General features: G+C 38.4%; 1 protein-coding gene across 1 annotated transcript in view; it reads left to right on the plus strand.

Moving 5' to 3' along the window:
• MED15 (mediator complex subunit 15) overlaps positions 1 to 27,609 on the plus strand; it is a 203,022-nt gene that overhangs the window by 763 nt on the left and 174,650 nt on the right. The window contains exon 3 of the mRNA XM_067145398.2: positions 20,716 to 20,767. Within this exon, the coding sequence (XP_067001499.2) occupies positions 20,716 to 20,767 (52 nt within the window). The remainder of the gene's footprint in view (positions 1 to 20,715; positions 20,768 to 27,609) is intronic.

Below are 27,609 nucleotides of genomic sequence, written 5' to 3' on the forward strand. Positions count from 1 at the left end.
GTGCATGTTAGCTGGGTAATTCAAAACAAATGTGTTTGTGGCCTATTTAGTTTTGATTTTTTTTTTGTGAAGAATTCTATTTTATTGAGCCAGCTACTTTATTTCCACTTATTTTATTGAGCCAGCTACTTTATTTTCACTTATTCTAACTTTCACTTGCACAATTTTGCAAAATTCTTAAACTTCTTAGCATCTTTCTAAACTATGAGAATTTTCTGAATGGCACATTTATTTTTTGCATGAAAAAGGTTTTATTTCCACTAGGCCTAATAGTTTTTCTTCATAATTCTTTTTGAGTAAATATTTTGTCATTCGTTGAATCAGAGCTGAACTTGATAAGTTTAATGGGAAATATTGTATCATTTTATCTGCTGTATAAAGTAGGCCAAAATATGGATATTATTGCATGATATTTTGAAAGTGCATGGTTATAATTTTTTTTTATGGTCTGGGAATATGGGAAATAGTTATACTTGGGTATTCTTCATGAATATGTTTTTAAAAAATTTGCACTCTCTAGAGTGGATCTCAAATGTTATTTTTATGTGGAGCCTGTCATTTTTTTTTTAGCAAGAAAAACTGACACCTTAATAGGTCTTTTTCTGTACTTTATGGAGATTTTTAATTCGCCTATTTGTGTATAATCTTTATTTTGATTTTTAGGAAGGTTTTGATGTGGTGGTTACTAAGGGGAAATACGGGTTGGCAGTAAAGGTATACTATTCGCCCCGAGCATGAATTACACAGTTTAGAAGTGTGAAACTTAGAGAAATGAGGGAATGGCGGAACGTCGTGTTCTCCGATGAGTCACGCTTCTGTTCTGTTAGTGATAGTCACCGCAGACGAGTGTGGCGTCGGCGTGGAGAAAGGTCAAATCCGGCAGTAACTGTGGAGCGCCCTACCGCTAGACAACGCGGCATCATGGTTTGGGGCGCTATTGCGTATGATTCCACGTCACTTCTAGTGCATATTCAAGGCACGTTAAATGCCCACCGCTACGTGCAGCATGTGCTGCGGCCGGTGGCACTCCCGTACCTTCAGGGGCTGCCCAATGCTCTGTTTCAGCAGGATAATGCCCGCCCACACACTGCTCGCATCTCCCAACAGGCTCTACGAGGTGTACAGATGCTTCCGTGGCCAGCGTACTCTCCGGATCTCTCACCAATCGAACACGTGTGGGATCTCATTGGACGCCGTTTGCAAACTCTGCCCCAGCCTCGTACGGACGACCAACTGTGGCAAATGGTTGACAGAGAATGGAGAACCATCCCTCAGGACACCATCCGCACTCTTATTGACTCTGTACCTCGACGTGTTTCTGCGTGCATCGCCGCTCGCGGTGGTCCTACATCCTACTGAGTCGATGCCGTGCGCATTGTGTAACCTGCATATCGGTTTGAAATAAACATCAATTATTCGTCCGTGCCGTCTCTGTTTTTTCCCCAACTTTCATCCCTTTCGAACCACTCCTCCTTGGTGTTGCATTGTCACTGTCAGTCAGTGTATATTCAATCAGCAATCGATCCCCATTGATTTGCAATTAGGGCTGTCACCCAGCTGATTCCAGCTATTCCCTATACTTTCTTTTGTAGCAAATTATCAGAAATCATACAACATTTTCAATACATCTTGAGAGAAGAACCACTGCCATTGGCTGAAATTTATGAAGTATTGTGTCACTCACAGATTTCACTACCAACTACTGAACAATAAAAACTCCTTTTCTACAGGCCAGTGGTCTGATACGAAACATTGTATCCACTATAGAGGGAGGGGGGCACTCCCTTTGAGAGGCTTAATACTATGCATATCTAACATGTTAGACCATGAGTTTTGGCACTATCCACTATAATCTGTTAAGAGTGTAAGGCATTTTGTTTCAGTTTCAATTTATCTGTACCGGGCAAGTTGGCCGTGCGGTTAGGAGCGCACAGCTGTGAGCTCGCATCCGGGAGATAGTGGGTTCAAACCCCACTGTCGGCAGCCCTGAAGATGGTTTTCCGTGCTTTCCCATTTTCACACCAGGCAAATGTTGGGGCTGTACCTTAATTAAGGCTACGGTTGCTTCCTTCCCATTCCTAGGCCTTTCCTCTCCCATCGTCACCATAAGACCTATCTGTGTCGGTGCGACGTAAAACAAATAGCAATTTATCTATTACTGTGAGTTTTTCAGTCTGTTCAGAGGGTATTATTTTCAACAGATTGAAAAACCTTGTAGTTATAGACTATCCAGGATGTACACAGACCAATAATTAATATACACATCTTTGAGCGACTAGGAAGAAGAGAATATAGTCGCGCATGACAGCTTGCTACCGGTCTTGGCTGAGAGGGAAATGTATACTTTTGCCCAACTAAGCAATCATCCCCTCTTGCTCTGATCAGGAGAGAACAAGGAAGAGGTGCAGTCCTTTGAAGATTGAAGGTATTGGGTAAAGAAAGGGATGGGTGATGAATGACTTGAAAATGAAAAACTCCCTAGGTCGCACAGACCTAATGCTTCTGAGGTCTAAGGAGAACAAAGAACTGACCAAGAAAAGATGGAAACAGAGGGGCTGGCGCAAATGGAAGCAATGCCAGACTTGACACGGGTCCCTGCGCTTTCTCGCTTCCAAGCTGAGAGATCCAGTACCTTCCTTTTTCAGTCATTTCTTACAACTAGCAGGAGATACCGTATATTTTATGCATTCTATGCCTCCACCCGTGGGGATATGATTTTTTGGAAAGCAACAACCCTTTCTCGACCCTGATCCCTCAATGATTGAAAGTGTCTGATAAAGGAGCCAGAATTCGAAAACACTTTAAGCCTGATAATATTTGAGGGCAGACTGAAAAGTAACTCTTGATTTTTTTTGTACATTAAACTATTTGTATCTCTGTCCAAAGCTCCTTCTTAGTAAGTTTGAATTTTGTTCTACAGACAGCAGTGGCCCAATAAACTGCTGCACTGGTGGAGCTAGCAGTAACCAGCGACCAAAGGTGCTGCATGTGCGAGCATGTTCATGCCTCTTGTTTTTGTGGACAAAACAAAAAATGCAGAGTGAAATTCACTGAGAAAAATATTCACAGTGTGAGGTTCTGATTATCTGGATCAAACAATATCTCCAGATGGTACAGATTCTTTGAGGAGGGCCAAGTAAACCTTGCCAAAGAAGCACAATGTAGCTGACCTGTGACTGTTTCAACAATATCCGCTGTCGGAGGCACTGAGTCATCAATTTAAAATGATTGGCAGGTGCTTTTGGAAACCTTGGCACTACAATTCAAAATTTATAAGGTGCAGCATACGATATTGTGCATGACATATTGGGATATTGTGAAGCCAGTGGCCAATATGGTGTAGAAACATTCTAACTCTATGCTACAGAAGAAATTCTTCTAACTCTATGCTACAGAGGAAATTCAGGGTCACCCAAACAGCAAAAAAACTGGGCTGAGTGGCTCAGACGGTTGAGGCGCTGGCTTTCTGAACCGAATATGGCAGGTTCGATCCTGCTTCAGTCCGGTGGTATTTGAAGGTGCTCATATACGTCAGCCTTGTTTCAGTAGATTTACCGGCACGTAAAAGATCTCCTGTGGGACTAAATTTTGGCATCTCCAAAAACCGTAAAATTATATAGTGGGACGTTAAGCCAATAACATTATTATTAATCAGCAAAACAGGTTCTGACAATGCTTGTCCCCACGTTGCAGCTCCTGTTGGTGCCCACATTGACTCGGAAGTGCCTAGTCATCCACTGTGCAGTCCAATCTTGCGCTGTTTTGACTTTCACCTCTTCTGATCACTGAAGAAATTCCTAGAAGGTAAATGTTTTGGTGCAGATGTAGAAGTGAAATCAGTCATGCACAGGTGGCTGTACTCTCAAGGAGCAGAGTTCTGTGAATATGGCATATTCAACTTGGTGTCATAACAGGAGAAATGTCTTGACAGGCTTAATTCTAAGATGAAAAGTAGGTAAAACATATACAGTAGTCTCGTTAATCCGAACTAATTGGACCGGAGTTTGTTCGGATTACGAAATTTTCGTATTAACAGGAAAATGTTTTCTAATAATAATGTTGTTTTTACGTCCCACTAACTACTTTTACGGTTTCCGGAGACGCCTAGGTGCCGGGATTTTCTTCCGCAGGAGTTCTTTTCTGTGCCAGTAAATCTAGTTACACGAGGCTGACATATTTGAGCACCTTCAAATATCACCGGACTGAGCCAGGATCGAACCTGCCAAGTTCTGGTCAGAAGGCCAGCGCCTCAACCGTCTGAGGAAAATATTTTCTACAGTACAATGCATACTGTAATTTGAAATGTCCATTCTTTAGCAGTTACATTAATAAAATACTGTATAAAATTACAGTAGGGTAGTTAAGAACCTGTAGAGGAGAAAATGACAATGAAAATGACATTAGCGAGTGGATGGAAGCTGACTGTCATCAATTACAAACAGTCCAAGAAATTATAACTATGGTGGAGAAAGAATCGGGAGTTGATGAGGAACTGAGTGACAATGAAGAAGACCACAATGAACAACTAATGCCACATTGAGATGCTGTGGCCACCTTACGAGTAGAACTTGCCGTACGCTATGTCGAGCAAACTCCCCTGCTACGCCCACTGATATGATGTTTATGAGACGCTGGTTTAACACTGCACCTTCGAGTAGGTTCCAATCACTACGGCAAAAGAAACTAACAGACTTTGTAAAGATAAACGACCAGTGGTTGATGGTTTATGATGTGTAATTATGTTTTATTATTCTAGTAAAATATGACTAATAAAATGCAAGTAATCTTCATTGTATAATAGGTTCGTTCATTTCAATAAGGAATATTTCAGTTCGGATTAACCGGACTTTCGGATTAACGGGACTCTAGTGTAGTTGTTTTGTTTCTGTTATTCCTCCTTTACTAATTTGTGAAAAGAAACTGTGCATTACTTTCCTATCCACCTAGTATTAACCAAATCATCATACATTTCAATGCTGAAACTATTCTAATTCTACAATGTTAGAACATAATTTCTTATTTCTGATATTTTGCATTTCACTTAATCTAATACTGATTCATTGAAGTAAATAATCTTTTAATTTCAGTGTGTGTGTGTGTCAGGTATACAAAATTTAAATTCATTGGCAATGGCAGGAGTTAAAGAAATATTTTGATCTGTCAGAACCTTAAGAATGCAAATGGCCATGCCTCCTGTAGTTTTACAGAGTTCATACTCAGTGCTTCTAAATTGTCTGCAATTCATGATTTTGCAGTAGTGAACACATTAGATAGTTTACATGAATATCTGCAAAAATTTGCAGGTGATTGCATGTATTGACTAGCATGAAGAAACAATGCAAATACTCTTTTGGCCCATGTATTAATTTTTAAAAAAATATTGCATGTTAAGTAAGGAATGAGAAGATCTTACAAAAATAATGTGAAGTGATACCAAAGTAGCAATGGGAAGAGATCCTGCCTTTATGCTAGCCAGGACCCACCGCCCTGTCCCTAGAAGTATTATTTTTCTGTACGTCGCATCAACACCAATACGTCTTATGATGATGAGATAGGAAAGGCCTGAGAGTGGGAGGGAAGCCACCATGGCCTTAATTAAGGTACACCGAGCTCGATAACTGCAGTCGCTTAAGTGCGGCCGGTATCCAGTAATCGGGAGATAGTGGGTTCGAGCCCCACTGTCGGCAGCCCTGAAGGTGGTTTTCCATGGTTTCCCATTTTCACACCAGGCAAATGCCGGGGCTGTACCTTAATTAAGGCCACGGCCGTTTCCTTCCACTTCCTAGGCCTTTCCTATCTCATCGTCGCCATAAGACCTATCTCTGTCGATGCGACATCAAAAATCAAATAGCAGAAAAACAATTAAGGTACAGCCCCAGCATTTGCATGGTGTGAAAATGCGAATCCATGGAAAATCCACCTTCAGGGCTGCTGTGATGGCGGGGCTTCAAACCCTCTATCTCCTGAATGCAAGCTGACAGCTATGTGACACAAACCACGCAGCCACTCGTTTGGTAGAAGTATTCTTACTTGTATAGGGAAAAACAAAAAAACAAAACAGGATGTAAATGGATCAGAGAAGTAAGAAAGGATCTGAAGGAAATAGGCCTTACAACATAGGACACCACAAATAAGATAAAATTGAATACAAAACTCAACTCTTATGCGAAAGAAACCAACAACACTCACATTTTCAGCCAAGGAAAGGGCTCAAAAATTGGAGTGTCTGAAGTACTGGGAGGACCGCAAAGCCCGAAAAATCCCTTCAAAGAGACAACGATGGACTGACGAAATTGGTCCTATGCGGTCATAAAAGAAGAACTACACTAGAGTCCTGTTAATCCGAAAGTCCGGTTAATCCGAACTGAAATATTCAATTTAAAAAAAAAAAATCTCCTTATTTAAATGAAAGAACATATTATAGAATTAAGATTTACTTGCATTTTATTAGTCATATTTTACTAGAATAACTTAATGTAAACAATTACACATCATAAACCATCAATCACTGGTCGTTTGTCTTTACAAATTCTGTTAGTTTCTTTTGCCGTAGTGATTGGAACCTACTCGAAGATGCAGTGTTAAACCAGCGTCTCATAAACATCACATCAGTGGGCGTAGCAGTGGAGTGTTGCTCGACGTAGCGTATGGCAAGTTCTATGGACATTTCAAATTACAGTATGTACTGTACTGTATTGTAGAAACTATTTTCCTCACATGGTTGAGGCGCTGGCCTTCTGACCCCAACTTGGCAGGTTCGATCCTGGCTCTGTCCGGTGGTATTTGAAGGTGCTCAAATACATCAGCCTCGTGTAAGTAGATTTATTGGCACGTAAAAGAACTCCTGCGGGAGAAAATTCCGGCACCTCGGCGTCTCTGGAAACCATAAAAGTAGTTAGCGGGATGTAAAAACAATAACATTATTATTAGAAAATGTTTAGGCATAGATATCAAGGATAATTAAATAAAAAACCACCTATTCAATACTTTCCACGTTTAATGTGGTTATTATCTACATGATTTTATGTAGACTCATTTGGTCAGGTACATGTTTCACCCATTATTTTGGGCATCTTCAGCCTGTAAACAACCTTTAGGTCAAGGTTTGGGACCTTTTTAACTAATATAAACATACTAATACATACACTATATACAACATATACATTATATACAATATATACAAACATAAGTCAATACAGTAAAGTTTTTTGGTCCTAATCTATTTAATATGGAAAATGTCCAAAACAAAATGGATCTTCTTTTCGGTGAAGAGGATTGCAAATCGGGGTTTATGTGACCCCTATATCATATTAAGTACTTGACGTATCGTGTCTGGTGACAGGATGTGTCGTCAACAATAAGAGGAGATTTGAACTGATTGTAGGTTGGTCAAGATTGAAAATATAAATTTAAATTGAATGTGTTTTAACTTGGCAGTTCTGGTTAACTTAAAATGTTCAAAACTAAAAATAAAATGAAACGGATCTTCTTTTTTCTTCTTGAGAAGGGGTGATATTAAAACTGGAGCTTGTTTGACCCACGATTTTCATTTTCATGTTCTTGACGTAACTAATATTTAAATGTGTTGTCGTGTACAAGTGGAGATTCAAAAGTCGATTGTTGTAGGTAGACTGGTCAAAAACGTTGTGAATGAAACTGTTAGCGTCTTGACTTTGGGTCTCATGTAACGTCAAGGAATTGACAAGAGTACAATATTTAGCTGTTTCATAGTTTTAGGCTGCTGCTTAATTGGGAAGAGACATCCTAAACACTTGATACAGTCTTGTGTGAAAATTGTTCCCGTTGATGTGTTGCTTGGTCTTTGGGAGGGATCTTAAGAATATCTGTAATGAAGTAGAAAATAATTTTGAATTAAAATTTTTTTTTTTTTTTTTTTTTTTTTGAGCACGGGTTGTGATAAAATGTATTAAATTAACACCTCTTAACTGTAAAGTGACTTACTTGTTCAGTTAATACTAGATGGATCTGTCTGTTCCGGCAGCGCCTGTCTTGTCACCATTTCTACTCCTGGTGTTGTAATGGTGCGGTAATGGAGGGGCGGGGCATGGAGGGAGAGTGGGGGTAGGCTGGTCTATGGGCGTGTGTGCTGTTGCTGGAGGGGAGTTTCTAGAAGCAATATGGGCGGGTTTAACTTTTGGCATGATGGATGAAGCATTTGAGTGTGGAGATTTAAATAATTGAGGGATTTTGTTTTGATCTGAATTCACGTTATTAATTAATCTAGGTGTTAATTCGTACAAAGGATTTTTAATTTCATTGACGTCGTTGAGATTTTTATTTTTATTGTAGGTTTGGTCTAAAAAGATGTGTAGGTTTTCCAGTTCATTCATTAATTTCCCTTTACCTATGCTTCTAATGATGGTAAGATCTTTCTCTATGGATGTAAAGTGGTGGCCCGTTTCTCTCATATGTTGGCTCATCGCTGAGTACTTATTGTGTTTTTGAGCGTTATAATGTTCCAGATATCTCGTGTTAAAGCTGCGGCCAGTCTGTCCGATATAAGAAAAACCACATTGTGTACATGTTAGTTTATATATGCCGGACCTTGAATAATGGTTGCTATTGTGATTGACCTTGTTGTGGTTAAAAAACATGTTTCGATTAGTGTTAACTGTCCTGAAGGCTATATTGATATTGTGCTTCTTTAAAGTATTTGCGATCTGATGGACGGCTGGGTTGTTATATGTAAATGTGGCGAAAATGTTTTCCGGTTATTCCGAAAATTTCGTAATCCGAACAGACTCCGGTCCCAATCAGTTTGGATTAACGTGACTCTACTGTACTACTTTTTTGTTCGCTACTTTGCTTTACGTCTTATGGCGACGATGGGATGGGAAGGAATCGGCTGAGGCCTTAATTAACGTACAGCCCCAGCATTTGCCTGGTGTGAAAATGGGGAACCAGGGAAGATATCTCCGCCCCTTCGCAATTTGTTCGTTAAACTCTGTACCATTCACTGCAATCAGTCAATACTGATCTGCATTTAGGGCAGTTGCCCAGGTGGCAGATTACCTATCTGTTGTTTTCCTAGCCTTTTCTTAAATGATTGCAAAAAAAATTGGAAATTTATGGAACATCTCCGTTGGTAAGTTATTTCAATCCCTAACTCCCCTTCCTATAAGTGAATATTTGCCCCAGTTTGTCCTCTTGAATTCCAACTTTATCTTCATATTGTGATCTTTCCTACCTTTAAAGACGCCACTCAAACTAATTCGTCTACTAATGTCATTCCACGTCATCTCTCCGCTGACAGCTCGGAACATACCACTTAATACCAATATAAATGGTCTGTTATTGGACCGTTCACTCATTCGGGACAAATATTTCAGATTCCCTATGGGAATCATCTACATCACATACCACTTAGTCGAGCAGCTAGTCTTCTTTATCCTAATTCTTCCCAGTCCAAACTTTGCAACATTTTTTGTAACGCTACTTATTTGTCGGAAATCACCCAGAACAAATCGGGTTGCTTTTCTTTGGATTTTTTCCAGTTCTTGAATCAGGTAATCCTGGTGAGGGTCCCATACACTGGAACCATACTCTAGTTGAGGTCTTACCAGAGACTTATATGCCCTCTCCTTTACATCCTTACTACAACCCCTAAACACCCTCATAACCATGTGCACAGATCTGTACCCTTTATTTACAATCCCATTTATGTGATTACCCCAATGAAGATCTTTCCTTATGTTAATACCTAGATACTTACAATGATCCCCAAAAGAAACTTTCACCCCATCAACACAGTAATTAAATCTGAGAGCACTTTTTCTATTTGTGACACTCTCAACCTGACTTTTAACCTCGTTTATGAACATACCATTGCCTGCTGTCCATCTCACAACATTATCGAGGTCACGTTGCAGTTGCTCACAATCTTGTAACTGATTTATTGCTCTATACAGAATAACATCATCCGCAAAAAGCCTTACCTCTGATTCCAATTGTATACTCATATCATTTATATATATAAGAAAACATGAAGGTCCAATAATACTGCCTTGAGGAATTCCCCTCTTAATTGTTACAGGTCCAGATAATGCTTCACCTACTCTAATTCTCTGAGATCTATTTTCTAGAAATATAGCAACCTATTCCATCACTCTTTTGTCTAGTCCAATTGCACTCATTTTAGCCAGTAATTTCCCATGATCCACCCTATCGAATGCTTTAGACAGGTCAATCGCGATACAGTCCATTTGACATCCTGAATCAAAGATATCTGCTACATCTTGCTGGAATCCTACAAGTTCACCTTTAGTGGAATAACCTTTCCTAAAACCGAACTGCCTTCTATCGAACCAGTTAATAATTTTACAAACATGTCTAATATAATCGGAAAGAATGCCTTCCCAAAGCTTACATACAATGCATGTCAAACTTACTGGCCTGTAATTTTCAGCTTTATGTCTATCACCCTTTCCTTTATACACAGGGCTACTATAGCAACTCTCCATTCATTTGGTATGGCTACTTCGACCAAACAATAATCAAATAAGTACTTTAGATATGGTACTATATCCCAACCCATTATCTTTAATATATCCCCAGAAATCTTATCAATTCCAGCCGCTTTTCTAGTTTTCAACTTTTGTATCTTATTGTAAATGTCGTTATCATATGTAAATTTTAATACTTTTTTAGCATTTGTCTCCTTCTCTATCTAGGCATTATCCTTGTAACCAACAATCTTTACATACTGCTGACTGAATACTTCTGCCTTTTGAAGATCCTCACATACACACTCCCCTTGTTCATTAATTATTCCTGGAATGTCCTTCTTGGAATCTGTTTCTGCCCTAAAATACCTATACATACCCTTCCATTTTTCACTAAAATTTGTATGACTGCCAATTATGCTTGCCATCATGTTATCCTTAGCTGCCTTCTTTGCTAGATTCAATTTCCTAGTATGTTCCTTCAATGTCTCCTTACTTCCACAACCATAAATCTATTTCTTTCCAGTCTGCACCTTCTTCTTAGTCTCTTTATTTTTCTATTATATTAAGGCAGGTCTTTACCATTCCTTACCACCTTTAAAGGTACAAACCTGTTTTCACATTCCTCAACAATTGCTTTAAACCCATCCCAGAATCTGTTTACTTTTTTTTCCACCGATCATTGTTACTTTTTAGAAACTCCCTCATGCCTGCTTTACCGGCCATATGGTACTTCCTAATAGTCCTACTTTTACGACCTTCCTTTCTATCACATTTATTTTTAAATATGACAAAAACAGCTTCATGATCACTAATACCATCTATTACTTTGGTTTCTCTATAGAGCTCATCTGGTTTTACCAGCACCACATCCAGGGTATTTTTCCCTCTAGTTGGTTCCATCACATTCTGAATCAGCTGTCCTTCCCATATTAACTTATTTGCCATTTGTTGGTCAGGGTTCCTGTCGTTCACATTTCCTTCCCAATTGATATCTGGTAAATTCAGATCTCCCGCTACAATCGCATTCCTTTCCATGATTTGCCCCACATAGCTTATTATCAAATAATTCTGAATCCGTGTCAGCGCTACCCTTTCCCGGTCTGTACACTCCAAAGATATCAAGTTGCCTATTATCTTTAGAAATGAGCCTCACACCTAGTAGAATTTTGTGTGTCATCTTTAACTTTTTCGTAGTTTACAAATTCTTCTTTCACCAGAATGAATACTCCCCCTCCTACCATTTCTATCCTATCTCTACGATACACACTCCAGTTCTGTGAGAACATTTCTGCATCCATTATATCATTTCTCAGCCATGATTCAACTCCTATTACAGTATCTGGTAAATATATGTCTGTTAATTACTTAATTGTATTCCTTTCTTTACATTACTTCTACAGTTCAACTCTAACAGTTTTATGTCATCCCTACTTGATTTCCAGTTCCGTGTTACCTTATCACCGCTCCCTAGGCCACACCATTTCCCTGAATGTACCTCCCTATTACCCTTCCAATCAAATTTCCTAACTTATGCGTACCACTGCGGTACGTGAAGGCCATCGGAGCGCAGATTCCTATCTTCTATCCACCCATTAGGATCTAGAAATTTCACTCCCAGTTTCCCACGTACCCACTCCATAGTCTCATTTAAATCCCCAGTCACCCTCCGGTATCCCTCCTACACAGTATTCCACTGATAACAATCTCCACTTCCTTAAACTTCACCCGTGCTGCAATTACCAGATCCCACACATCTCCAACTATGTTGGTACTTATAATCAGCTTGCCTTACGTTGTTGGTACCAGCGTGAAACACTACAATATTTTCCTTCCCCTCCTCCCTCTCTTCTACTTTCCTCAACATGTGTCTCAACCTAATTCCTGGATAAGACTCTATCCTCGTTCCCTTTCCTCCACACACTTTCCCCACATGTCTAATGATGGAATCCCCCATGGCCAGAGCCTTATTTGATCCCCTCCCCTCCTGGTCAGCCCTATCTTTCCCGATAGCTGCAGAAGCAACTTCCTCCTTTCTTTTTTCCTTCCCATGACCCTGTTCCACCTGTCTTTTCCTATCCTCCATGCTACATTTCCCTCTCCTACCTTTTTCCTTCCTTCTACTTCCACACATCTCAGGAACAGTTCCCCGATCCTCATCTTCCCTCTGTTCTACCTGGAGTGACTTTTACTGATTTCGCACGGACACCTGTCCTGAATTCTGATCCTGAGTAGAGCCCTTATCCTGCAATCTCATTCTCCTTAGAACATTAGACCACCTACAACTCCCCCCCTTTCCTTCCCGTCCCTCTTGTACACCTACTGTTACCTTACATTGTTTGAGGGAATCCTGTCTTCTGTGAGAATCCTAATTATCTTCCTCAAACTCTCCGACTCCTCCCTCATACCCCTCAAGGCCTCACCACACCCGCAGTTCCTACACTTGCACTCCTTATCCATTCCTTACGGAAAAAATGAAAAGAAAAGGAAAAATAGTCACTTATTTGCAAAAAAAAATTAAACGGAATGATATATTGTCTGGGATAGTACTCAAAGATCACACGACAATAGGGTACCGGTAATTAATATACGACTACACTACAATACTTAGTCGTACTCTATTTTTATCCTACAACACCCTAACATGATAAAAACTGCTGTTAATTACTGAATACCAAAAGGAATACACAAGAATTACACAGTTCTAAACTGCAATTAAGCCTATCCTAATTACAACGAATTTTAGTATTTTCTATGGATACCTCTACTATAGGCATAGATATCAAGGATAATTTAATAAAAACCCACCTATTCAATACTTTCCACGTTTAATGTGGTTATTATCTACATGATTTTATGTAGACTTATTTGGTCAGGTACATGTTTCACCCATTATTTTGGGCATCTTCAGCCTGTAAACAACCTTTAGGTCAAGGTTTGGGACCTTTTTAACCAATGTAAACATACCAATATATACACTATATACAACATATACATTATATACAATATATACAAACATAAGTCAATACAGTAAAGTTTTTTGGTCCTAATCTATCTAATATGGAAAATGTCCAAAACTAAAATGGATCTTCTTTTCGGTGAAGAGGATTGCATATCGGGGTTTATGTGACCCCTATATCATATTAAGTTCTTGACGTATCGTGTCTGGTGACAGGATGTGTCGTCAACAATAAGTGGAGATTTGAACTGATTGTAGGTTGGTCAAGATTGAAAATATAAATTTAAATTAAATGTGTTTTTAACTTGGCAGTTCTATTCTGGTTAACTTAAAATTTTACAATAAATAAATAAGCACGCTAAATTCTAATAAGATATTACTCGTATACTACTGTACAGTACACTACAATAATTTTAAACTACGTTCACACGTATCCTAATTACTATACCGGTACCGTATGTCACTACTAAGCAGAAACAGAAATGAAAATTGCAAGTTTGAAATTTGCAAGAACTACTATACTCAAAGATTACCAACAAAGCTAAATGCTTAGACAGATTATTATTAGTACTATGTTCTAATAGATACACACGAAAGATACACACAAATATAGCAATCAAGATAGGGTACTCTCTAAATATACTGTATCTACACCACAATTCTCAGCTGAAATGTGCTTATATGAATTTTTACCGCCAGTTGATTACTATTATTTTCCCTACTATGTGGGACGGAGAATAAAAGTGTCTACAATAATTTCTGTCAAAACTACGCCGGGGGCTTGAACTGCAATATTACTGGGATATAGGAATTTGATTATTAACTTTTACTCGATGAATAAACGAAGGTGGAAAGTACCAAGTATGCAGGGAACTAAGACTACAAATTATTTGAATAAAGTAATCAGCTGATTTTGTATTAATTTACACAACTACCATGTGCATGTAGCAACAATCTGTTCTTTCGTGTATTGCTTGGGACGACCATGATTCGGTTGCAATCTTATTTTTATTTTCAATGTATGTCTCGCCTGGGGGCAGATTCTGTTACATGGAATTCATTGTCTCCATTTAGTTCTGTCCTGGGCCATGTGTGGATGAAATCTGTTTAGGTTGTCCCCTTGGCCTACTTCCTAGTAAGTTCCTTCAATCTCTCCTTACTCCCACAACCATTCTGGATTCTGTTTCACTCTTACTTGCATCTCCTCCTGCATCTGTTATATTTACTATTTTACCATTCCTTACCACCGTTAAAGGTACGTGTTTTCACATTCAGCTACTGGTTTAACCCTAGGACTGGCAATGTTAAAACTTGTTGTGGCATCCATATTTGGAAACTTTTATTTGTCTAACTAAAATGCAAACTATACATAAGGTATGAAAAAAAAAATTCAAGTTTCATTTATCCATGTAAAGCCAATACACTGAGATTTTCATGTTGACACAAAATTGCATAAATGTTTTGACTAGAAAAATGTACAGCCAGTTCAAAAGGTGTAATTCTTAAATTCAAAATGATAAAACATATTCTTAAATTCAAAACGACTAAACATTTGATAAAGCACTGATCATATGTATATGAAAATGAAACGTATCAAAAACGATTGTTAATAATGTATCTGTAAAGCACTAGCAAATGTTTCATCACCCTGAGGGGTATATTCTTGCAATTATTAGGGAAAATATATGGGGTTGGTGTATGGCAGGCTCGTCATCACTATCACTTTCCAGTATTTTATGCAAAGAAACAGCTGATACATATTCCGAATCTGGCTCTGAATCTGTTGGTTTGTTTTCAATATCAGTTAGATCCGCTACTTTCATCTTCCAACAAATTTCGTACTACTTCATCACTGTTTTCCATAATGGAGATGCACACACTGTACTAAAAGTGTATATAATCAATCAAATAATATTTATAAACTACTATTACTACTACTGCTCAGTTTTCATCCCTCCTCTGAAGGGGGAAGTGGGCTTCTTAGAGAGTAACGCCCTCTCTGACTAGGAGATGTAAGTGATTTGAAGAAGGGTCAGGTGGGTGCAGCTGTGGCCTATACTAGGAACTGTCCTGGCATTCTACCTTGGTGCAGGAGAATGGAAAACCATTTCCAGAACACCTGGCAGTGGGAATCAGTCCCTCTGTCTCCCAAATGCAGAGGTGTAGAAGCTGTGGCCACCGGTCCTCAGGTTGGTCGGTCGGAATGCAGATTTGTAGAACCTCGGACCAGCCGTGACCACCTCATCTCTGCACCTGTCGAACTATGAATTAAAATGAAATAGAATAGCAAAGCATAGGGCCGATTGCAGAAACAATGACTAGTTTTAAGCCTTAGACAACGTCTACCTAAACAACGTTTAAGTTGTGCACGGTCTTCCATTGCATAAACAATGTTCAGCCAGTGTTTAACTAGACATCGTTTAAAGTTTCAATATTCGTTCGAAAATATAAATAGAAGTATCTTTCATGCAACTCTTTGCTTGTCACAACCAATGAAATTCGTCGGTGCGCGCGCCGAATGCTAGTCAACTGTTGTCTTCCTACACATTACTCAAATATGGCTAAGCATGAGCATGACTTGCCCGCAGATAAGATTAGCACTTTTGGTGGAAATTAAATTTCATAATATCAACGCTAAAGCGACACGCTACCACACAAGGAAATGTAGCTTTGATTACAGTTTTGTTACGGTGAATGTAATGTACTCATAAATAGCTTCGGTGAAGGGAGGATGAAACAATAGTACTGTGTAACCAGATGAGTTGTACGGGCCATATACAGTAGATATAGTTTGCATTCTGGAAATCATAGGTTCAAAACGAATCATCGGCAGCCCTGAAGATTGTTTTTCATAGTTTCCCTATTTTTACATCTAGGGCTGTTTTTATGGCCATGGCTCTTCCCCAGTCCTCCTTTTTAAACAATCATCACCACCCCTAACCTTTTCCTATCTCATAGTTGCTATCTGAATTAGTGCGACGATTATAAAAAACCACATACAACCTACTTTTTAGTTGTCATTATTATGTGTGCTTACTTGGCAGTAAATATAAGTGAATCTCTCCCTGTTGATGTATGTGACAGCACTCTGACGATTGAGACAAGTAATTCTGACATGTATGTACTCGAAGTGACCTATGATTCCATGGAAATTATCCCTTGTATAATAAAATATATTGGTTGACAAGAATTGTAGTCAAGTTGACAGTTATCATATTGTCCCTTTGTCAGTCTCAAGAAACAAGTCCCTTGAAAAGTGAAATCTTATTTTAAACTGTACCTCCCCATACATTTCAAATAAATTGCTGTGATTTTGCAGCGGAAGACCCACAGAGAGGCCGTCGGACTAACCTTTCTTCCCGAAATTGTCTCAACATGGTAATACCTTTATAGTTGGTCCGTTATTGGACATTATAAATTTTCCAGCTAACTCAATTGCTGGTTGCCAGTGTTTTGCCCCAGTGTACTGAATTGGGCTCATTTGTTGGTAAATAGCACACTACCAAAATATTTCAGGTTCCCTATGGGAATAAACATCTATATCATCAACATGGTAATACAGATTACATGTTTCCCGGTACATAACTTCTGATTGTGATTCACTCCTTACATTTGAGGTTAAACAGTGTTCTCGTCAGTGTTTAAACATGGCCGGTTGAACATCGGTTTTAGACAGTGTCTAAGTTATAAATAATGTCTCTGCAATGTGGCAGCCATACTTAGACATTGTTTAACTGTAGCCATTGTCTAAACACCGTTTTCTGCAATCGGCCCATAGTGTTTACAACCACTACATGCAATGGTACTCAATCAGATGGACGGAATACTGCATTAATTTATTTCCATGAAATTGCGTCTATAGAGGTTATAACTACAGTATGAATGAAACTGAACTCAAGCCTGCTGTGCGCATCGAGAACACCAATAATCAGACTATCATGACATCTGATACCACTACAGCAGGGACTGAAGTGTTGAATATTCAACAGTTTCCAGATCTAGTGTTAAACCCGTCCCATAGGTCGTTTACCTTTTTGTTTACCATTTTCCACTGATCTAACTTTAAAAATTCAGTCATGCCAGTTTATTCAAACATATGGTACTGCCTAATAGTCCTACTTTATAACCTTCCTTTCACATTTATGTTTAATTATGCATATACAGCTTCATGATAACACATGTTTCTTTATACATTTCATCTGGTTTTATCAACACTGTGCCTAGAATACCTTCCTTCTAGTTGATTCAATTACTTTCTGATTCAGCTGATCTTTCCAGATTGGGACCGATGACCTAGATGTTAGGCCCCTTCAAATAGCATGCATCATCATCGATCTTCCCAGGTTAACTTGTTTACCCTTTGTTGGTCATACTTTGTTATTCGTTACCTTACGAGTTAACATTTGATAAATTGAGATCACTCGCTACCATCACGTTCCTTTCTGTGTCATTTCCCACATGGCTGATTTTGTCATAATTCTGTATTAGCATCAGCGTCATCCCTTCTAGATCTGTACACCCCAAAATTGTCAAGTTGCCGTTTATTTTTTTCTAACTGTATACGAAAGGACTGGTGTCTTTTAGCTTCCATTGGCTTTTCTTCTCATATGATATCTTTCATCTTTTCTCTGTAATCGTTGATAATCTTGTTCTCTACCAGTACCATTGGTATTCTGGTATAAAAATTTAGGCTAGTTTTCAGTCATTCAATCAATCTGTCACCAATGATCTGCATAAAGTCGCCCTGGTGGTAGATTCCCTATCTGTTGCTTTCCTGATCTTTTCCTAAATAATTGCAAAATATTTGGAAATTTATTGAACATCTCCTTTGGTAAATTATTCCTGTCGTTAATTTATCTTCTTTTAAATGAATACTTGCCCGAATTTTGTCCTCTTGAATTCTAACTTTTATCTTCATATTGTGATCTTTTCTACTTCTAAAACCACCACTCATACATATTCGCCTCCTAATGTAATTCCACGCCATTTCTCCACTGTAGTTTGGAAAATTAATTTTAGGGATTTGTATTGACTGTTAGAATCGCAATATGAAATTATTACTTAATCCACCTTGTTCAATACTATATATTACAATCTAAAAGTTTGATTAAATTGAGCAGTTTATTAGTTATATAACATTACACATCTCGCAGAATTTGGTTCTTCTCAGAACCTAATTATTACAATTCTTTCATTCGTATGCCCGACATTTTTGTAGATTCAGTCGCAGTCTACTTTTTTAGATCAGTTACCAGGTAATAATTCATCCACGTTTGACAGAAATAACTAAAAGGATATTGACAAAATAAGATTGTTTCAATTTAGAAAAATTTGGGAGTACATTGAACAGTGTAAGCAGCATATTTTATCATATTTTAACTGCATATGTCATGATCATATTTTAACCAACATATATGGTAATTTTAAATATCAACACAGGAATCCTTCAAAAGATACTTTTTATGCCAACAAGTTGACAATTATTTTATATTTTAAATATGTAGTGATGATGGCTCAATAGAGCCAAAACATGTACTGGTATATTAATATTGTATAGTACGCAAACCTTTTCTTGAGCCCTGAGCTCCATAGTGCGTAATGGGAACTTGGGCGCAAGAAAGGTTCGCATACTATAATATTTAATCAATCTTTTAGATTGTATCACATAGTGCTGAAGTAGGATAAATTAATACTTTCATATTGACATATCACTTAGTTGAGCAGCTCTTTTCCTTTCTCTCTAGTGTTTCCAGTATAAACTTCACATCATTTTGCGCAACGCTGCTTGTTTGTCGGAAATCACTCAGAGCAAATCAAGCTGTTTTTCTTTGGATTTTTCCCAGTTCTCGAATCAAGTAAACCTGGTGAGGGTCCCATATACTGCCCTCTTCTCCTGTACATCCTTATTATAACCCGTAAATACCCTCATAACCATGTGCAGAGATTTGTACCCTTTATTTACAATCCTGTTTGTGATTATGCCAATGAAGATCTTTCTTTATATTAACACCTAGGTACTTGCAGTGATCTGCATAAGAAACTTTCACCCCATCAATGCATTAATTAAAACTGAGAGGACTTTTCCTATTTGTGAAACTCACAGCCGGACTTTTAACCCTGTTTATCATACCATTGCTTGCTGTCCATTTCACACCAGTGTCAAGGTCTTTTTGCAGTTGTTCAGAACTTTCCTGTATATCATAGTCTTTCTAATTTTTGCCTGTCACACTCATTCTTTGAGGAGATAAGGTTCTTCTATTGCTGTTCTCTTCTTTTTTTGGGGGGGGTGGGGGTTAGTATGGATTCAAATAAACCTAGTCTTCTTTGCAGTGCTTGAACATAGGTTTTTGAATCTTACTCTATTTTTAGAGTTGTAAGAGGCAACTAAAAGGGGCAACCAAGGGATGATTGTATTAGAACCATGAAACTACTTGTGATTAGTACCACCACGCGGGGAACACCATGGGCCGCTTTTACTTGCGCGTTGTACCACTATGTTAGGTACAAAATAGGTTTGTGATGAGTAGCAACAGAGTACGTTGCCGGATTTTACGGACCTGTGATTAGTATCACTTTAGGAGCGACATGATGGTTCTGGCTTGCCTGTGGTTAATACCCGCTATATGAGGAACACCACGGGTTAGTGCAGGTCCCTGTGGTTAGTACACATATGCGATGAACACCATAGGTTTGCGTTGCCTGTAAATAGTGCCGCAGAGTGCAAAACAACATAGGTCTCTATTACATGTGCGAATTTCATTACCTGTGAGTCTACGCTACTTTTGATTAGTATCGCAACATGACAAATACCATGGTTCTACTTTCCTAGCGATAAGTACCATTATGAGGGGCTGATGACTAGGATTTTGGATTTCTTTAGACTACATGCATCGTCGATTCAGTATTATGCTATAAAAGCAATCCCTTGGTCATTAATACTATTATTTAATGCTAGTTTTCTTTGAATGTGAGGCATGCGGGTTGGATCCACTGATAGTTTTAAATTCATATCCATCCATTCATTCTTCGTCCTCACGTTTTGAATCCTGGTCAGTGGAGGATTTTGGACTTTTAATTTTTCATTACATTTTGTTTCATTTTTTTCATTTTCAGGGGCCGATGACCTAGATGTTAGGCCCCTTTAAACAACAAGCATCATCATCATATTTTTATCTCTAGTTACTTTTGAGAATGTGTAGAATGTATTCTTTTGAATCAGTGTTTCTGAGAATTGTATTAAACATTGCCCCTTTTCCCATAATTTGTATAAATTAGTTCTGATTTAATTTACAGGAAGAATATCTGGGATTTGTTGCCAGGCTCATTCTACATGTCCGAGAAATGAGTGAGTATTAATTGGATCATTGAGATCAAATTTACAGTAATGGATTGATTATGCAAAATTTGTGACTTCATAAAAGTCAGTACATTTGCTGTTACAAAAATTCATTTATGTGCCTGTTTTATGTTGTAGTGAATTCTACAAAGGATTTCCATTTTTGCAATTTATAGAACACTAGTAGTTGATATTTTTTTTACTGTAAGCATTGGATTTGAACATTTTTTAATGATCATATTTCTTAACAACCAGTCTATTTTTTTTAATCTGCTGGATAAACATTGCATATTGAAACATTTCTAGTTATTCTGTGTAGGTCATCGCATGGATTCCTAAAGATCTGGTCTATGATGAAGACTGCCATGACAGTTGCCAAAAGTTTGGTCCTTAAGCATTTGAATGATATAATATTGGTTTATTGCAAAAGTCTAGTTAAAATATTTGTCCTCTTGGCTACAGTTATCTGTTACTTTGTGATTTTTTTTTTTTTTTTTTTACAAGTTGTTTTACGTCGTACTGACACAGATAGGTCTTACGACGACGACGGGACAGGAAAGAGCAAGGAGGGGGAAGGAAGCGGCCGTGGCCTTAATTAAGGTAAAGCCCCAGCATTTGCCTGGTGTGAAAATGGTAAACCACGGAAAACCATCTTCAGGGCTGCCGAGAGTGGAGTTCGAACCTACTATCTCCTGAATACTGGCCGCACTTAAGCGACTGCAGCTATCGAGCTCGGTTACTTTGTGACTATAATGGATACTGGAGTGGTGAAAATCAGAAAATTTGAACCACTGCTCTTGCCAAGCATTTATTTTAAGGGATGGGTATGGTTGTAAGATTGACTTTTTAGGTCTTTTATCAATGTTTAGTTAAAATATTTTCATTTAATGTATGTTACATATTATGACTTTGAACCTTATTTGTGTTCATGTACAGATTCTTAATAAAATCATGTTATAATTTCTGAAGGATTTTCTTTCTGTTCTACTGAGCAACTGGCTGTATGGTTAGGGTCACGCAGCTGTGAGCCGGCATTTGGGAGATAGTGGGTTCGAACCACACTGTCAGCATCCTGAAGATGTTTCTCCATGGTTTTCCATTTTCACATCAGGCAAATGCTGGGGCTGTACCGTAATTAAAACCACGGCCGCTTCCTTCCCACTCCTAGCCCTTCCCTATCCCGTCGTCACTATAAGATCTATCTGTGTCGGTGCGACGGAAAGCAAATTGTAAAATAAAACTCTTTCTATTATAGGCTACCAACTCGGTACATTTATGAATATTAATTTATTTCTCTTGTCAAAACCACTTCATAGGGAAGTGTACCAACAGGAAGTTAATTGCCTTTGAGCCGTCGCAAACTGTTAATCCTGAATGTTTGTACTCTTTATCCCTTTCAAGCCTTAATTGAATTTCAATTCAGTTCTTCATACTTTGTTGTTTTCTTTTCCGCTCCTTCCAATATTCTTTCATCCTTTTACTATGCCGTTTCCTTCTGTCCTCGGACCACTTCGCATCAGGCTTCTTGTTCAATTTTCCTTGGAATCCTTCCATACTTGCTACCCTCTTTCTAAAAATGTCTCTGTCCAAAGTTTCTTTTTCTCTTATATTATTTCTAAATCTTTCTTTACTTCTTGAATCCAGCTAGTTGTTGCCTTTTTGTTCCAAAGGTACTTGAAAATCCCTTTTGTTAATCTGGAATCATCCATTCTGTAAATATGTCTGGGAAATTGCAATCTCCTTTTTCTTATGGTTTCTGTTATGTTTTCTATGTTCCTGTATATTTCATCATTAGATCTTAATTTCCATACTTCTGTTGTTTTCACAGGGCCTAAGATTTTTCTCATGATTCTCCTTTCTAGTACCTCAAGTTTATCTAGGTTTATCTAATCTTTTTATTATTATTTATTTATTTATTATTATTATTATTATTATTATTATTATTATTATTACTGCTAGGAATAATGATACAGTATTCCAGAACTGTGGTATTCTGTTGAGTTAATAACCCAAGGTACAATTCCTGATAACAGAAAGCATATTTCATTTGTTCTGTACTTCCCAGTCCATCCCTAATTGACAAGCCTAATGCACACTAACAATACCCAAGAAATGCTATTATGGTATGCTGATGCCACTACCATAGCATTTCGGAGTGAGCATTTCGAGGAAGTAGAATAGATTTTATGGAAGTTTGAGCAATATGAGTAGTGGAGATTGTCCCAATCCTTCAAAAATTAAATTTTCAGCTTTCCACCCAGTAACTGTTTAGCTTTTCAGTAAAATAGTAACAATTCTCATCCTCAGTACCTAGGAGTAATACCAGACTGCTCTCTAACATACCTGATACATCTGAAGATGGTTAGGAAGAAATTGAAGTTGAGGAATAGTAATATTCAGAAACTGACAAGCAACAACTTGAAGAGGTCAGGCAGAGACTTGGCACACTCTAGGTAAACCGACTTTTAAGTTGGTGCGGCGGCTTGTGTTCTCGTTGATACCATGGGCTGTGCCAGCTCAGGCTTACCCATCTTGGATTGGCGTCGAAGTAGAGCTAGACTAATAAGGTTTCCCGAAAGGTTCTTATCCTTTTCTTAATTTTTATTTCTTCATTAACCCTTCAAATTTCACTTCTCTTATTGTTTAGCCAACTTCTCTGCCTTGTAGTGTATGTGTGTGGTGGTTTTGATCCTCCCCCAATCACAAGCTTCAGGTCACGGAGAGGTGATGAATGGCTACTGGGTGAATAGTCACTAGTGTCCCACCTACAGATACCAGGTGCCGTCTGGAATATCTAACCTTATCTTGGCATACGGGGTTCTGCTGAAACTGAACTGTTTTAAGTATTTATTTCCCTAACTACTCATGGGTCCAAAAAGGGGCCTCCTCCTCCTTTTTTTTTTCAGTGTGGCACCCTTTAAATAAACAGCATCCCAAAAAGTGAAGAAAAGAAATATACTCAAATTGCACTGGTCAGTGAAAAGTGGGCTGTCTCGATTCCTGGGTGCTTCCAGGGTTGATGGTCAAACATTCTCGCCAGAAAGTCCTTTCCTAATAAGTAATTTAGTTGAAGACATAGTTGGTGGTGAAGTTGAAATGCGTAAGTTATGTGGGCAATCCTTACTTAAGACATCCATGGCTGAACAGAGTAGATCAGGGCCTCTCAAATGCCCAAAATCTCACTCGTGCAAGCTTGAGGCGCAGAGGTTCTGTGCACAGTGCATTGGTCCCATTCGGCTTGGCTTGGACCAGCGTGCCGTCTCGGAGGACTCAGCTCTGATTTGGAGCGCTGCGGAGCAAGTGAGGAAGAGGGAGACAGGCGGAGCGAGCGAAACAGGCGTTTGGAAAGAGATAGACAGCACTATTGTTCTAAATCGAGAAGTGGGGGGTCTGCACTCTGGTCAACCAAGCGAAGTCGTCTTTTGCACTGTGCAGTACATTGGTGCATGCACCTTGAGAGGCCCTGAGTAGATTACTACTTCAGGCCAATATCGAGAAGCACAAATCTGTGAACTGCTGAAGAGTTCTTTCTGCAGGGATTTGATTAGGGCTTCTAATGACAACCTGATACAGAACCTGGAACGTCAGGGCGTTTCCTATGTGAGTAGGTTAAAGTGGCGTGTTAAGCTGCTTGATATGGGTGCTTTCATCTTGCCTTTGCTGCCCAGTGAGTGCCCAAAGAATCAAAGTTGCAGTGTATCATTTGACTATTAGACCACATATTCCAGCTCCAATGAGGTGTTATAACTACCAGAAATTTGGGTATCCCTCATTGCATTGTCAAGGTTCGTTGATCCGTGGGATGTGTAGAAAATGTGAGCGTGCTGGATTTGTGTACACGCAATCACCTTTGTGCATCGACTGCATGGGGGAGCATGTTCCAAAATACAAGGACTTCCTACATTCAAGAAGATGATTATCAAGGGGAGATGAAAACTCTGGATAAATTCTTATCCCGTGGCCCAGAGAAAAAATCCACTACTGCTCCAGATTTCTCCTTCACTGAAAAGGTTGCTGAAGTGCAGAGCTTTGTACTTGCTGAAAGTCCGTTACTAAAGCGCTGTACAGTCGGCATTTCTTGCTCAAGAACTGGCACAATAACTCAATGTTCTCACGTGAACATGGACATTGCTTACCATCTGGCGGCAAACAATGAACTTGCTTGTAGATTGCATGCCAACAAATAATGCCAGATATTGTCATTTTCCTAGCCATTGCAATTTGGCACAGGTTATTGAAATAGTGCTCTCTCTCTCTCTCTCTCTCTGTGTGTGTCTGTGTGTGTGTGCGCGTGTGTGCGCGCGCGCGCGCGCGCGTGTGTGTGTGTAAATGAAGTGGAGCAGCAGACTGGCACTAGAATATTTATTCGATGCCTGAAAGGAAGAGATTTTGTTCATCTTCATTTCCTGTTTCCAGCTTCCTGGGTTGGGTTGGGTTGTGAATCAAGGAATTCCATGGCTGCCTGTCTCACCACCACTCTTCTTCTTTTTTAAGTGTATCTTCCAGTTTTCCTCCCCTCTTCTCTATATATTCCCACACTGAATTTGTCCACCTCTTTTGGGGTCTTCCTCGTGATCTCTTTCCTGTTAACTTCTCTGAAAAACTTTTTTTTTTGCACTCTCTCTTCTCCCATTCTCGTCATATGCCCATACCACTTTAGCTTTGTTTCTATCCTGTCCTGAAAGAAACCTGGACTGGGACACAGTGTTGGAGGAGGAGTGGTGGAAAGACCGAAGAAAGTGGAGAGGAACCATATTTGCCCCTACCCGGCTACAGCTGGATAAAGGGAAATGATGATGATGATGATGATGATTTATAGTAAAATTTAGGTGTTCGCTAAGGGAGGATTTTTGGATATTCCGTAGCTAAGGGGGTGAAATTGTAAAATGAGTGTATCTATATCTCAAAACATTAAAAGTTTACAGATGTAAAAATGGGTATTTAGAATCTCCTTTAAAAATAAGGAAACACACATTTTTTTGTTTTTGGAAAATCCCAACAGGAGGGATGAAAAAAGGGTGAAAAATGGGTTGAATGCCTTTAATGAGGATATTTATATCTCAGAAACTGAAGACACTACAGACCTGAATATTGGTATTTGGGATCTCCCTTAAAAGTATAGAAACATGTATTTTTTGTTTTTGGAAAATCCAATTACTGGGGGCGGGGGGTGAATTTATAAAATGAGTGCATCTATATCTCAAAACTTTTAAAGTTTACGGATGTAAGAATTAGTATTTATAATCTCCTTTAAAAATAAACACATATTTTTTCTTTTCAGAAAATTGTAATAGAAAAGGTTCAATGCCTGTAGAGGATACTTATATCTCAAAAACTGAAAATATAACGGACCTGAAAATTGGTATTTGGGATCTCCTTTAAAAATAAACACGCATTTTTTATTTTTGTAAAATCCAATGGGGGGGGGGGGCGGTTAAAAGGGGGATGAATTTTTAAAATGAGTGTATCTGTATCCCAAAACTTTTAAAGTTTACAGATGTAAAATTTGGTATTTAAAATCCCCTTTAAAAATACACATTTTTTTGTCGGAAAATAGGAGGGGAGAAAAAGGGGGTTGAATGCCAAAATGAGGATACTTATAACTCAAAAACAGAAGACATTACTGACCTAAAAATTAGTATTTCGGGATCTCCTTTGAAAATCCCAATAGGAGGGGTGAAAAAGGGGTTGAATGCCTTACATGAGGATTTTTATATCTCAGAAACACGATATTGCAGACCTGAAAATTAGTATTTAGAAACTCCTTATAGAATAAGGAAACACGTATTTTTTGTTTTTTGGAAAACCAAATTAATGAGAGTTAAACAGGAGTGACAAATTGGGGTCAATTTTTAGAAAATCTATATCTACAGTATATCTCAGAAACTTAAAATGTTACAGACTTAAAAATTGGTGTTTGGAATCTCCTGTAAAAGTAAAGAAACATAGGTGATTTGTTTTTGGAAACTCCACTAATGGGAACTAAAAAGGAGGGGGGGGGGGGTGAAATTTTAAAATGAGCATTTCTACAGGATATCTCAAAAACTTAACAGCTTACCGAGGTAAAAAATAGTATTTTTTTATATCTATTAAAATAAGGAAACATGCATTTTTTTCTTTCTGAAAAACTACTTGGTTGGAGGGGTAAAAGTGACTGAAAATAGGGTTGAATTATTTTAATTAGGATACTGATATCTCAAAAGCTGAAGATGTTACAGACATGAAATTTGGTATTTGGAATCTCCTTTAAAAATGAAGAGATACATATTTGTAGTTTTTTGAAATCTGCCTAGGGGGGGGGGGGGGGAATTGAAAAATTAGTTGAATTATTTGTATGATGATACTATTATCTCAAAAATGAAAGATTTTGCAGACGTGAAAATTAGTATTTGGAATCTGCTGTAAAATTAAAGAAACACGTATTCTTCAAAAATCCAACGAGGGGCGGGTGAAAGAATTGAAAAATTAATTGAATTAATTGTATGAGGATACTTACACCTCATAAAAACTAAAGTTGTTACAGACATGAAAATTGGTTTTGGATCTCCTTTAAGAACAAAGAAAAAAGCGTGTTTGGGGGGAAATCATCTTGGGAGGCGGGCGTGAAAAGGAGTTGAATTCCTTTTATGAGGACACATTTCTCAAAAACTGAAGATGTTAGTCGTGATAAGTGGTATTTAGATCCTTTACTATTAAAGAAACAAGTATTTCTTGCCAGAAAATTCATTTAAGGGGGAGTGTGAAAGGAAGTGAAAAAAGTGAATTCTTTTGTGGGGATACTTATGTCTCCGAACTGAAGGTAACAGACGTGAATATTGGTATTTGGAATCTCCTTTAAACATAATGAAACA

The sequence above is a fragment of the Anabrus simplex genome, chromosome 4, assembly GCF_040414725.1.
Source record: "Anabrus simplex isolate iqAnaSimp1 chromosome 4, ASM4041472v1, whole genome shotgun sequence".
Lineage (NCBI taxonomy): Eukaryota > Metazoa > Arthropoda > Insecta > Orthoptera > Tettigoniidae > Anabrus > Anabrus simplex.